This window comes from Eleutherodactylus coqui, chromosome 5 (assembly GCF_035609145.1).
Source record: "Eleutherodactylus coqui strain aEleCoq1 chromosome 5, aEleCoq1.hap1, whole genome shotgun sequence".
Classification (NCBI taxonomy): domain Eukaryota; kingdom Metazoa; phylum Chordata; class Amphibia; order Anura; family Eleutherodactylidae; genus Eleutherodactylus; species Eleutherodactylus coqui.
This window is the reverse complement of record NC_089841.1, coordinates 236,452,365-236,466,652: the sequence shown is the minus strand read 5'-3', so window position 1 is coordinate 236,466,652 and position 14,288 is coordinate 236,452,365. Positions and strand designations below refer to the sequence as shown.

At 41.5% G+C, this 14,288-nt stretch overlaps 1 protein-coding gene across 5 annotated transcripts in view; it reads right to left on the bottom strand.

The window, feature by feature from the left end:
* The window catches only part of BNC2 (basonuclin zinc finger protein 2), a 553,266-nt gene that overhangs the window by 98,657 nt on the left and 440,321 nt on the right, over window positions 1-14,288 (bottom strand). For all 5 annotated transcript variants that reach the window (XM_066604361.1, XM_066604357.1, XM_066604358.1 and 2 more), the window contains one exon: window positions 11,428-11,663. In XM_066604361.1, coding sequence (XP_066460458.1) covers window positions 11,428-11,663 — 236 coding nt within the window. The remainder of the gene's footprint in view (window positions 1-11,427; window positions 11,664-14,288) is intronic.

Below are 14,288 nucleotides of genomic sequence, written 5' to 3'. Positions count from 1 at the left end.
CAATGAAGGAGCGGTTAACACATATGAAGGGGACTCTATTTTTATAGCACTGTAGACTAGTACAATCTCTCTAGAATATGGACCATGTTACTGTAGAAATAGCTAGAGTAGTTGGCTAAGGAACTAGGTTAATCCATCATATTGAAGAACATATGAAAAGAATCTGGGATATCAAAAGAAGATATTGTTACTATCTATTCATCAGTAGTTCGATAACACTGATGAAAAAATAATCCTAAATTCCGCCCTTGTCTTTTGCTTAGAAACCCATAGGAAGTTTCACTCGTGAGCATCCCAAGTTGACTGACATTGCATTAAGCCAGCAGTGAAAGAAAAGGGGATATTTATCTGTGTTAGGGAGAGATGTAAAAATACATCATGGTGAAAATGTAAAGAGGTTTGCAGAGCCGTTGCAAAGAATTCTGGGTATGGTTAAGCTGCCAATACCTGCCAGAAGTGCTCATTTAACCTTTGCTATCTAAGTACAAAGGAGAGCAGCATGATATATTCAGACAGTGCTGACAGAGTTATGGTTGGATTTATATGATTTGATATGTATACAGCGCACCGGCTTGGATTTCACGTTCAAAGCATTGCTCCCTTGAAGAAAACATGCTCAGGCACAGACATATGTTAGATATCTCATTTGGGAAAAAAAGGTACAACATATATTTTGAGTTAATGTGGAACAATGCTCATCTCGCTCTGTTTCCCTCTTCCTCTCCTGATGTCTGGAAACCACAAGGGAAGAGAAAATACTTAATTTGTATCTGAAGGACAATACCTTTTGGAAGATCGCTCTAGTCCAATAAAGTACTTAACGCACTCTTTTGCCAGAGGCCTACATAAATCAGGCAAGGAAAGGGAGTCAGACTCAAAGTGACTGGTAATGCCTAGTGAATTCCTCAGTGCGGCTCAGTATGATTTGGTGCGCATTGCACGCAGATGTCAGGTATTTTAATAAAGAGCTTCATTGTACAAGGGTCCGTTCCTGCTCCGTAGGCCTTTTCAGAAAGGGTGGGAAGGAAAAAGGAGGGGGAGAGGACTGCTCCAGCTGGGTCTGGAAACTCTGTCTGAGTCAGGAAAACCACAGCTCATAAGCAAAGAGGAAGCATAATGTTCTACAAGGACAAAACATTAGCAAAAATGTCACTCAGGCCTAGTTCCACATGTTGGCTGCTCTAGGCCTCTTCCTTCTAGCATGCCCGAGCGATATAAATTCCATCTGCTCGGCAGCCAAGTGACAGAGAAGAAATACCGGCATCTGGTCTCTATTGCTGTCGGCTTTTTTTTCTTCTTCTTTTCTGTGTTCCATGTTAGTCCTTAGCTAGAAACATATGAGAAGATGAAGGTGCTGGCAAGCAAGTAAAAAAGCTACACTGGCACAAACAAGGCTTTCTGCTGCTTTTCACACTTCACTATGGATTTTTACAGGGAGCGAGGCGGTGAGAAACTGATAAACTGATGTCTTAGAGCCAAAGACCTGGAGGTCATTTTTCTGTTTCTTAAGTTCTCATCTGAAGACAATACAGAAAAGACATACATTCGTGTTAACACATATGGCACATATGGACTGATATATATTACCTTCCATTGTAATCTATTTATTGATATAGAGTTAACGCAATCTGTAGATTTGTCCAGTTTATGGTTTTGGGCCTCAAGTCCAGTTTCAAACATTTTTGTCAAAAACTGCAAACATACCCTTTAAAATCTACTTCCTTCTCAAAAACTATTTTTTACCAATCCAACAGAATCCTTTCTCTACTTCCCGTCCTCTAGTTTAAGAATGTCTTCCTGACTAAGTCAAGCACTGGGAACCATCTACCACAATAGCAGCTAGAGGGAGTCTCTTAGCCCTTTTGGAACTACAGCATTGTCTATGAGGTCAACCATAAAGCTCTTTTCAAATCTCCAGTGTGGATTTCGTCAAGTGACAGAAGAGATAGCATTGCATGAAGCAATATTTTTCTGGGAAAACAATGGACACCTTGGCAGAACCCAACGGACCGTTATCTTGAGTCAAAGGAGTCCTTGGGGGCGTTGCTTTTGTCTGTCATCTGTGGTGCTGCAGGACACAGAATGGCCTGCAGAAGGCTGTAGAGATTAGAGAGAACACCTGTGGTTGTGGCAGTAAGTAACATAAAAGTATGAGTTCCTGCCACACTCAGGGGAAAATTCACAGCTCAGCAGAACTGAAAGGGCTGCAAGCCTGAGGTCCAGTGTGGACCAGTGGAGGCCTCGAGTCTGACAGGACCATCGACCCTAGACTCTCACACTGCTGGGGTACGGATGGATGTTGGTGATGTATTGAACTTTGATGTGTATTAAGTAAATACTGGCTGGCGGCAGAGTCATTAAAGGAAATCCAAGTCTACTGAGGCGCTTCTATATGTGTGGTACTCATTCCGGATGTAAAGGACTGTGATCCTGTAGGCGAGTGACCCCAACTTGCCAAACATCTAACAGATATGGAATAATTTCATGGTTTCCATTATAAATGGAAACCGCAACACAGTTGTAAAAAGACCTTTTGGTCTGATAAAAGTCGAGACTGATCAATGAGACAGGAAGTGATGCTATTTTATTACCAGAAGTAGACAGGAGGCCATAATTGGGAGAAGTCGTCATCACATAGGACAATGACTGCAATCCTGCTACATAGTATGTTGTATGTGTTACACAAGTCCCATCAGGTTTTATCCCTGAACCAATATAACATTACATTATTATATCGATGTATCATTTGTACAATTCTTGACATTAAGAATATCATGGAAAGATACTCTAATTTTTGTTACAAAGGATCACAAATACAGTTAATTAAAATATATTTCTTACATTACTAGTAGCCACTTTCTTCTTAGCTATATTTCACTAAATATGACCTGGCAATAAGGATTTCCAATTCCATTGAGATTATGATAATGCTTTATAGGAGTCGACATTCGCTAATACGTTCATATGATTACTTTTTAATAGCCCCATCTGAAGTTTTTGTCAGCCGGGCCTCTTTGTCAAGATCCTTCGAACAGTTAGGTGACAGCAAGCCTCTCCAAACATACAAAGAAGACACCGGAGGAAAACAAGGTCTGTCATCTTTTCTGGATAGCTCAGAAGAAAAAAAAGTGAAATTATTTCTCCAGCTAATGTCGTGAGTGACTTGCTTCAGCTATATGCTTGAACTATACTAGTTGGCCTGTGCACCAGTCGGCTGTGAATGACATACGATGGGCCAAACCACTTGGGAGCAGAGACTGTGAGTTATTAATGGTGACAGGTATACTACCTGGGAGACAGGTTGCAAGGGGAGGGGGAGATTATTTATAAGTGAATGGTTAACAGCTGTAGATACTGCTAAGCATTACATGGATGCCACAAACTGTACAGATCAGAGCGCAAGTTATTCAAGCACGAACGACCTGCCTGTCACTGGAACGAGCCATGCGCTTGCAAATTGAAGTCAAGAGGGAGAGGGAATGAGGGGACTCTGAAACAATGCTCAGCTCTCGGGCGGCACTGTCATCACAAAGTGAGGGACGGTGATGTGAAAGAGATAGCCCTGTCATGAAATATGCTTCTCGGATTGCATGAACATCAATGATGAAGTTAAGAGATTTGTTAGATTTTCTTCCGCTCCCCCCACCCCTCGCACCCTACTCTCTCTCTCCCCTCCCTGTCCTCTAGGCCTTTTAGCAGAACAGATGTAAAATGTGTCCAGCACAGATGCCAAGACACTGGGAAGAAAACACATTTTATATGGAATAAAATTTGTTATTTTATCTTGAAAGTTAAGCTCTTAGTGTTTTGAGTGTTGTTACTGATGTGAGTGTGGCTCCTACTACAGTTACACGGACTACATGGAGTAAAATATCCCAACTAGGCACAAACATATAGAGAGGTGTAAAGAGAGAAGCCATAAGAAGTTACAAGGGGTGGACAAAAATATGGAAACACCGTATGACATGCATGCCTCAAGTTACATGAGATTCTAAATCATATTTCAAAAACGGACAGTAAATTTTAACTATATCAAAAGGCTAATGATTAAAATCCCATGCGGATCCCTCCTAGTGGTCCGGGATCCATATATGTATACTACAGCGGAGTGAATAGGCAGAGATGCAATGATCTGTATAACAGCACCTTGGTAAGTGTCATTTGTCTAGGAGACCGTGTTCTGCGCAGTTGTGAGGCAGAGCTAGTGGAATTCCAACGCTGTCAAAATGTTGGAGCCCGTATGGTTGGTGCCTCTGTAACAAAAGTAGCGGAGGTGTTTGCTGTATCACAAGGCATAGTATCCAAGATTGTGACCGCATACAGTAAGACTGGAAAACCCGCATCCGACAAACACCAGTGTGGATGGAAATGTGCGTTAGGTGACAGATGATCGTTGCGTAGGGTTGAGATGAAAAAGGAGGAGACTACAGCTTTGGTGTTTCCATATTTTTGTCCATCCCCTGTATGTCTGCTGATGTATGAGGGAGACTTGGGATTAAATCTTTAAAAGAATAGCTTTTTTTTACATTATCCGCTAAGACAATAATTCGGTAATAGTCAGTTTCAAGAGTTTTTCCGGGGGAAAACACTATTGATGACTTATCTTCAGGATAAGTCAACTATGCGCCCTGCTGACAGCGCTGCAAATACACAGGGGTTATCATGGAAGCAGATGCTCTGACCCCTGTGTAGAGGCCAGCGCCTGCAGCAGGTGCAGCTCTCATTGAAATCAATGGGACTCCAGCTTGCAGTTACAAGCACTGGCCACTACACAGGGGTCAGAGCATCAGCTTCCGCTCCAATCGGCTCATCAAAGAGGGCAATTATTCCAGCAGTAACACTGAGTAACCACCAGGTGGTCTGCAACTTGGTCAATGCTGTTGGACAAGTTATCCATGCCAGGAGACATATCATTTTTCACGTACAGAGTGTCACTGACTATCTTTTAGGCAGTAATTAAATTGTTGCTTACAGGGTAAAATGCTGAAATGAGAAACCAGACTACACAGATTCTGGTTTGCTACAATTTATTGCCAGCTATTGATACAGTGATTGGGAATCCTATAGGCAAGTACACGCAGTTATTTTAAGTATATAATTTAACATAATCAATATATTTAAAAACAAAGGTGCTGTGGAATATGCTGGAAGTATAAAAGGCAAAGGAAATAAATAAGTAATGGCTAATTGACTGTATCTCTGGTCATATAGTACATCAGTCAATATTTAGATCCATTGCGATCCTTAAGCCAACAATAGGGTCATTCATTGAAGAAGAGCTTAAGATTGCATACTAGAAAATCTCACAATTGACCAATATCTGTACCTCTGGAAGAGGCTTAACGCCCATGGAGACAAGGAATATGCATGCAGGTTGTAACATGCTGAAATGCTCTGTTCTTCGACATCCGCTATTGGGGCACAACTGGGATTCCCCCATATATATTAGACAATCAACCAATTTCACCAAAATCACCGAATTCCAGTGACTTTTATCTATTGTGTATTGCCAGCTAAAGATGTCCTGGTCAACTTAGGGATGTTTATGTATGTATGGTCAACGTATGTAATAGAAAGCCACAGTTGTCTGTAATATCTTAGGGTGCTTTTAGTTGGAACAATTATCAAATTAGTCAATGACTGAACGATGAACAAGAACTGTTCATTTTCTGTTCTTTGTTCATATTGTGCAGAATAAAAATCATTGTTGGCTCGTTTACTCATTGTTGGGTCTAAACAGCGCTCGTTCGGTCCCCCTGACAGCGAATGTGAATGACTGAACAACTCTCATTCGAATGAGCCAACAATGTATTGCCTATCGCGACAGGCGGTGATGTCACTCGCTCGTTCAAAGCAGAATCGGCTCGTCTAAAAGGACCCTTACGCCCCCTATCCACGACAGCGATTTCGCCGGCAGTACACACCATCTGAAGCTTTCCATAGCATGGCTATGAAAAGCGCCAGCCCCCTGTCCACGAGCAAAGAATCATTGCGATTCTCCACTTGCGGCTGGCAATTCTGGGGCTGCGAATTGCCCCGATTCTCCGCGGTCAGCCTATCTGTCAGATTAGGCTGACAGCGGAGATCTGTCTGTGGCTCCTGCTCCAGGGCAGCGGTGGTTTGCCGCGGGATGCCGCAACGCCCGTGGACAGGGGGCCTAAGGGTCTATCGCTAAAGATCGCAGCTTTTGCCTTTTAAATACAATCCCACAGACTAGACAGGGACATTTAAGATTTTGTTAAAAGTTCCTTAAACTAGAACATGCCGAGCGTCTTTCAGCCTCGCAGAGCCGTCTGAGGGATGTGTAACAGCACAGTAAACAAAAGCCACAGGATAATTATAAAACATATGGTGCATAACCACCCGTCTGTTTATTTTATGGAAGTTAACATTATTTACAGTGTATTTGTGGTTAAAATTAATAGAATGTGTGTTGTCCAAAAAATAGACTTTTTCTTTCTGTTTTAAACTATTTACACAAAGCCTTCCAGCCCGCATCTGCAGCATGGCCCTCTCTCTGTAAAGTTCTATGATTGTTTTTGCATGTTCTTAATGATGTCTGAAAAAGATGTAATCCAAAAACACAATGTTGCCAGGAACATTAACAAGAATGGTACAGTGTGAAAATAAGCAATTTTCTGCTGTGCCAAGCTTGTAGAGAAAGACAATAAAATGCACTTTTACACCTCAGTGAATATTTTTCAAATTCTTATTAACCAACTTGAATTCCGAGTGGCCCTTTTATAATCACAAACTCCTTCCAGTTCTTAAAAGTAGGAATCGTCCTGCTCTGGCGATTAATGTTCCGAAAAGAGAAAAAGTACTTCACTTGCCCAATTTGCTAAATTATAGGGTAGATATTGCTTTTTATCCCGTAACGTTTTACCAAGACAGTATAGTGCGTTGGTGACTGCAGACAAGACGCATCTGAAGGAGTCTTACCATCGTGGTCCAAAAACACTGCAGCAACTTGGTTCAAGTACATAACTGAAAGAAATGAGCGCATACAAAAGCATGCCGGATCTTCCAATAAAGGGTCCGAGCGTATCCACCACCATAAATCAATGCCCCCCCAACCCCTCCTAATAATAATAGTCAATGTGAGGCTACTCCAACACTCAATATAAAACACAAAAAAAAGGAAAGTGAGGCCAAACAATTTATTAAAGACTTACATAAATACATACCGCAAACTATAAAAGGGGTCTACGATAAAACCGAGGATCCATTGGATGGGGAATTAAAGCGCATAGCAATTATATAGGTCCTAAAGGCACAGAGCGGTTTCAGACAACCGTATCTACAAGTTTTTCTTGCGCTCGTAATACAACCCATTGATTTCAATGGGTTCGTTTTCATGACTGATTTTTTTTGTGCGAGCAAAAATATACAGGATCTGATCTATTTTCCTGCATTGGGCACCAATGGCCATATAGAAGTCTATGGGAGGCGTACAAATGTGCAGTCAATTGCGCAATAGCTGCAGGAAAAAGTACACATGTGGACCTCAATTGGCTAAATAGTCTTAAAATCACAGAAGGGGCGTGTTAAGTTAACTGTCGCTCTGTATGCAAAAAGTGCAGTACTACGCACCGATACGTGCAGAAATCTACGCTGTCAAACCTCGCTAATAGCGTGAATTCGTTGCACTGAAGCATTCACAATTGCGTATACGGTTGTCTGAGACCGCCCTAATTGTACATTAGTGGGCATTGGGACCTATATATTTCTGTTAGGCTACATTCACATGGGTCAAGTGCGATATCTGACCAAGAAACTCGGCCCAATATCATGCTTGCCAACGTGCATTTTTCACATCAACCTGAGGCGTTTTTTATTCGACAATGTCCCTCATCACTTCTGTAAAATTGCGATCCTCAGGCGCTTGTTTCGCGTGCTAGAGGATCGCAAGTGTTGACAGCATGCGAGTGCCATGTGATGTCGTTAAAGGTCCCATTGAAAACAATGGGCAAGCCGTTCCTAGGGAACGTCTAAAGAAAGAACATGCATCCTTGCAGCATCGATGTGAGGAGAAAGGGGAAAAAATGCTCATGTCAATAACTCCAATCAAAAGAATGGAGTTCTTATCCACATGGGATTTGGGCATCTCACAATGCGCGAGATTCTCGCCCATGTGAATGTAGCCTTCTATTCAGATTTTCTATGCACTCTAACCTCCCATCCAATGGATCCTTGGTTTTATCTTAGTCTCCTTACGTTGTTTGTGACACTTATTTATGTAAGTCTTTGATAAATGAATTATTTGGGCTCAGTCTCCTCCTTTTTGTGTTCATAACAACTGAAAAAAATGTATTCTTTTACACATTTCATACAGTCTCCCGCAGTATGCATGGTATTGCAGAAAGGATATGTCCACCTTTGATCACGAATATCACCCATTGACTTTAATGGGTTCATGCACAAGCGAGTATTTTGCATTGTGTAGCGCCAAAAAACAAAAATGCTCTATTTTCCTGCACATTTGCGCAGGACAAAGAAATATCTTGAACTCATTAAATTAATTTGACGTTCCAATGACTGGGAGTATCAGTGCGCGGTTTTTTTTTGCGTGCGACTTGCGTGAGTAAAAAGTGCAGCACTGTTACACAAATACGCAATGCCTGATGCGCAAAAACGTGGTGCAAATCTGCATATGCTTATGTGACAATTGTGTAAAATAATGGTGTAGTGCTGTGGATGACAGTATATGTGACAGATGAACATCTTAGTGTTCCGGCAGTCCTGCCAAATGCCTAATGTAAGCAATAAGGAGTCATATTTTATGTAATTATTTTTGAATTTATGCATTAATAATGATCAGGCATTTGAGGGTTAAGAAACAGCTATGCCATAGGTATTAACATAAGTCATAATTAGTGTAACAATACGATCATAATAAGCCTGTTTGTAGGCAGTATCCAGGGAAAAAATATTGGGGGGGTTTTCTGCAGTGAGTAGAATAAAAATCAAGAGAAAAATATTGTAAGACTTTAAGAAGCCGCATCCAGACTGCGCCGAAAAAAATCTACACGCAAATTAACATTGACGCAGATTTGAAATTCACAGTATGCTAACTTTATATTGCCGATGGTCACTACGGATTTCACGGTTTTGAAATGCACGGAGTAAAATCTACCGCAAATTTGCAGAAAAGTCTGTAACAAGTTCGCATGTAATACACATTGGCGATTTTGCCACGGAGTCGTCATGGATCTTGTTGTGGACTTGCAGCAAAATCTGTGAAGGAAAATCCGCTGCAGAAAATTTGTATGTGTCAACATAGGCTACCATTTTTTACTCTTTCTTGTCCCATCATTTAAAGGGGTTTTCCGAGAAAAATACAATTGATGACGTATCTCCAGGATAGGTCATCAATAGTTGAACGGCTGGGGTCCATCACTTGGGACCCCGACTGATCAGCTGATTGTGCGCCTGCTGACTGCACCACAAATACACTGGGGTCAGAGTGGAAGTGTCCGCTAAGACCCCTCTCTAGTGGCCGGCGCTTGTAACTGTAGGCTGGGTTCCCATTGATTTCAATGAGAGCCGTGTTTGCAATTACAAGTGCTGGCCACTACAAAAGGGTTAGAGCAAAGACTTCAGCTGCTTCACTCAAACCCCTGTGTAATTGCAGTACTGTAAATGGGCGGACCCCGTCCGATTAACTATGAGCCTAGGTTCACACAGGGCGAATTTGCCGCGGTTTTGCCGCAGCAGATCCGCCCGCAGCAAAACCGCCCGCGGCCGCTAATCTCGGGATTAGCCAGCCATGTGGACGAGGTTTCTCAGAAACCTCGTCCACACAGGACGGCTAATCCACTGCGGTAAATCCGGTTGAAACCGCGGCTGCGGCCGCCCCAGCCGCGGTTTCAAAAGAAGCAGCATGTCTGTTTACTTTCGTTTTTTTACAGCAACAGTATTTTCCCCAGAAAACCCCTTTAATTGATGGGACAAGGAAAAGTAAAAAAGTTTACAGAGCAACGTATGGGGAGCAATCCAACGCAGATGTGATTGATTAAAACAAGAAGATCGAATATATATACAGTCTATATAGTTCATTAAAAGTAAAGCATCTTTCTTTACACATCTGCTCTTTTCTGTGATATAGCCAAAAGGTCTACCTTGGCAGAGGGCCTGCTTTGATTTCCTGATCACTTTTATGGCCAATCCAAAACTGAATATATTGAGTATATTTTTCCAATTAAAAACTTTCTCAGCTAAAAAAATAATGGAAGACCATTTATATGGGAGATTCTTTGCATGAATCCCGAAAAGCATTTTCAGATGTTGGCTGTATCGGAGTTTGTTGTGTGAAAGGTTGGCAAAGGTTTGCTGTCTGTAAACTCGGCAGTATGAAATACCAACAATCTTAGACTCAAGTGGGACAGCTCTGGTTCTGTAATACCAGGTTGTGGCTTCCAATATAAAAAAGAATTGGGCACTCCTTTCAAAAGAAAAAACATTTTTAAATACATATTTGGGAATTTTATTTAAAACCATGAAGTCCCCTGCTGAAGACCATTATCTCTTAGCCAACACATTGATTTCAAGGAAGAATTGTGTAATGCTGCATTCCTCCTACAGGGGCACTGTAGAGTAACTGAATAATTGCCAGGGATCCCCAGATATTACAGCTGTTCGCTGGGGGTCCCAGCTTTGTATCAGCGTATGAGCAGGTGATCCAACAAAAAATACATCATCCAAAATGGACAATCCCTTTTACATGATTATTCAATCTCACAAGCAAAGATAAAAATTGTGTATAGTACTTACATTTTTTTTTTAAGCAGTTCTCCAGGTAAATTACTATTGATGACATATCCTCAGGACCATTAGACTCAGGATAGGTCATCAATAGTTAATCGCTGGGGTCTGCCGTTGGGGACCACAGTTAAACAGCTGATCGGGCACCCACTGTCAGCACTGCAAATACACAGGGGGTGGAGCTGAGGCAGAGGATCCAGCCCCTATGTAGTAGCCGATGCTGCCAGCTGGTGCCTCATCAGCAGATCACCCAGGATCACGAGTGGCAGACCACAGTCGATCAACTATTGATGATCTATACTTAGTGAAGCTCATCAATAGTATTTTCCCTGGAAAATCCCTTTAGGTTCTATTTAGATATTTCAGACCAAGTTTTTGATATGCAACATACAGGTTTTACATATAATTTTGCCTTTAGTGACTACTAAAATTTGCATGTATATTTATACCAATTAAGGATATTTAAAGACGACCGTGGAGGATACTCACCAAGAAGAGGAGTTTTGTCAGTCATGACTTATTCGCTATAACGTTAAGTAGGGTGAGTATATAAGACATAATACATTTATTACAATACATTAAAATGTATAACATTTCAAAAAGTCAGCAACTTTTTGGTTTATTACATTTAATTTCACCTCATTTTGCTTCCGATTGTCTCACCTGAAGTATATATCCACGAACATAGTCCCGTAGCGTCCATCCTAGGCCATGCAGGATGTGTAAAACCTCTTCTTGTTTGAGCACACTGAAGAGCCGGTCCAGCAGAATCTTGAGCCGCACAGGCACGGCCTGTGTACCATACAGCATGAGGCTGCTGATGTCAAATACTACGTTGGATTGTACAATCTCCACTTGTGTTGGGTGGTACAGATGCTGAGTGCTAAGCTTGTCCAAAGCTACATCAATAGGGAAAAGTAAAAAAAAAAAGACAAAATATGTGCATTAAAAGATCAGCCGATGATGGTGATGACTTGTACGTGGATTTATCAGGCAACAATGACTAAGTTACTTTCAGTCTTCTTTTAACTCAATTAGGAAGGTTCGGGCTGAAGGAATGACAATGTCAATAGCAAGAGGGATTTTATGTGAAAGCTAGCAGAGCTTAAAGAATATGCCCCTTAAGGATAGTGTATTGTTTAGTAAAGAACTGTATGTGTCTACGCAATCAAGAGACTATGGAAATCTCCCAGCTTTATGGCTAGGGTATGAAGTCATGCAAAAACAAAAGTGGATACATACAGTTTATCCACACTTACATCTTCTATGCTCCTACAAGTTGATAAATGGACAAACTTCTGCTTCACGCAGAAAAAAAACTATATATCATATTTTAAGCACAAAAAGAATTGTCAAGATATTACCACTTAAGGCCCCCTGTCCACGGACGTGTATTCACCGACGAATCACGCCGGCCAACGCTTTCCGCAGCATTGCTATGGAAAGTGCAGGCACCTGTCCACGAGCAGAGAATCATTGTGATTCTCCGCTAGCGGTGGGCAATTCGCAGCATGCTGCCAATTGCCCCGATTCTCCACGGCCAGCCTATCTATCAGATAGGGCTGACCGGCAGAGATTCGGTGGCGGCTCCTGCTCCCTGGCGGCGGCTCCCGCGGTGGAGATCTGCCGCAGGACGTTGCAATGCCCGTGGACAGCGGGCCTAAGAGTAATGCATCCTAACCAAATCTAATAAAACCTTAGAAATTACAATGATAAATTACTACACTGTATTTTGATTTTAAAAAGAAGTCCCTGTGCCTAAAAAATGTTCAGAGTGCCTTAAAGAGGTCTTGACAGCTCTACTGATGTACAAATGAGTTCAGGACTGCACTCCCAGAAATGACTATATTGAAACAATAGTGTTATAAAAAGTTAGGACTCACCTGGTGTAGACCACCCGTCACAGACAGGCTGCCACACCGCTCGTCCTAGTTTGCCTTCGAAATAGCATGGCACTTCGCCACTAGATCTTTGTAAGAGTCCACATGGACCAGGAAAGCGTCTGTGGGGATGTCCAGGGTACGCCGATACCTCGGCCTCGATTTAGGAATACATAGGTTATAAAAAATCTTGCCCAGGTTGTTCATTGACAATATTAGAAAACCCATGCAATGTCCTTTCTTATTGACCACTGAGGTTTCATTCACCAAAACCCTCCAATTGGTTATCAAAGCCAAATCTTAGCAACATGCAACCATGGAGCACTTGCTTAACTTACCATTACAAACTACATTTAAGAACCCTGAACTAGACTCAACCAACTAACGACCTCTAGAAAAGGCTAGTGCTTAAGTGGAAAATACGGTTCTAAGTAATACAAACTTAGTAGGAAAAGTGCAAGAAGTGTATAATTCGAAGCATGATCCAACCCAAGAGTTGGTGAAGCATTGGTGAGGTTCCATTACACTCTTTCCAGATTAGCATTATGATGCACACCACTGTGAATTAGAAGGTTTTCCATGGCTTTATTTAACTAACCGGTTATTACCACAATCTTTATATCTGCCGAGTGCCGACCCATAAACTAAAGATGATTACAAGCTGTGTTACCAGTTAAAGTGAATGTTTATCTGATAAGCACTCCAGCTGTGAGCATCACTTTTACCAGCCAAAACTACGTGAGTGCCCCGAGTCTGAATGTGTGCAGTCACTGAGCAAGGAGCAATTACATGTCGAGCGAGGGGGACTTAATGAATCTTAAAACCACATACTTTGCAGAGTAAAGAAGCTGACATTTTGGAGGAAATGGACTGAAAAGGGTCCTTGTGTTACACAAGAATGACATACACAGCTGCGGCAAATTCTAAATTTAAAGTGCTTATTTCGTAGTTTTTCAACTGGTGAGTTTGTAAGGTTTGTTTTGGTTGAACGTCAAGAACATATTGGCTTTCTAGTCAGACTGTGAACCAGAGGTTCTTCAGTGGTATTTATGTACATACGGCTGCTTCTGGTTATTCTCTATGGAGAAAGGGTGTATTTTAAAGATGTTGGAAAGGAAGGTCTAAGTCACCTCCTAAGGCTACAGTAGGTTCACATTTGTGTTTCGGTTTTATTTATTTTTTTTTGTTGGGGGAGGAGGGACATTTTCCGCTACAACAGACCTACATGGATTGGCTGTCAGAAGTATATTAAAAATGGTGTGCGCCAATGGGGATTATGTTTCCATTTTCTTACTATTAAAGTCAATAGGAAGTAGACTGACAGAATGTTGCATTTTTGTTCTAGCATAAAACTGGTTCATAGTGGAAAAGAAGTGAAATTGACATTACCATGCTGCCATTCATCTTAAATGCATAAAAGGTAATATCTGTCAATGGAGCCATTGGGCAACACTTTTTTTTTCTTTTTTCTCATAAAATCAGTATCAAAGACAATTCAGTGCCAGAGGGATTCCCATTGGCTAACAATAACAAATTAGCATTATGCCATATGCGAATATTTCATGAAGAATACAAACAGAAAACATTTAACCCCTTAAAGACCAGAGTGTTTCGGTCCTAAAGAATCAGACAACTTTTTTACGA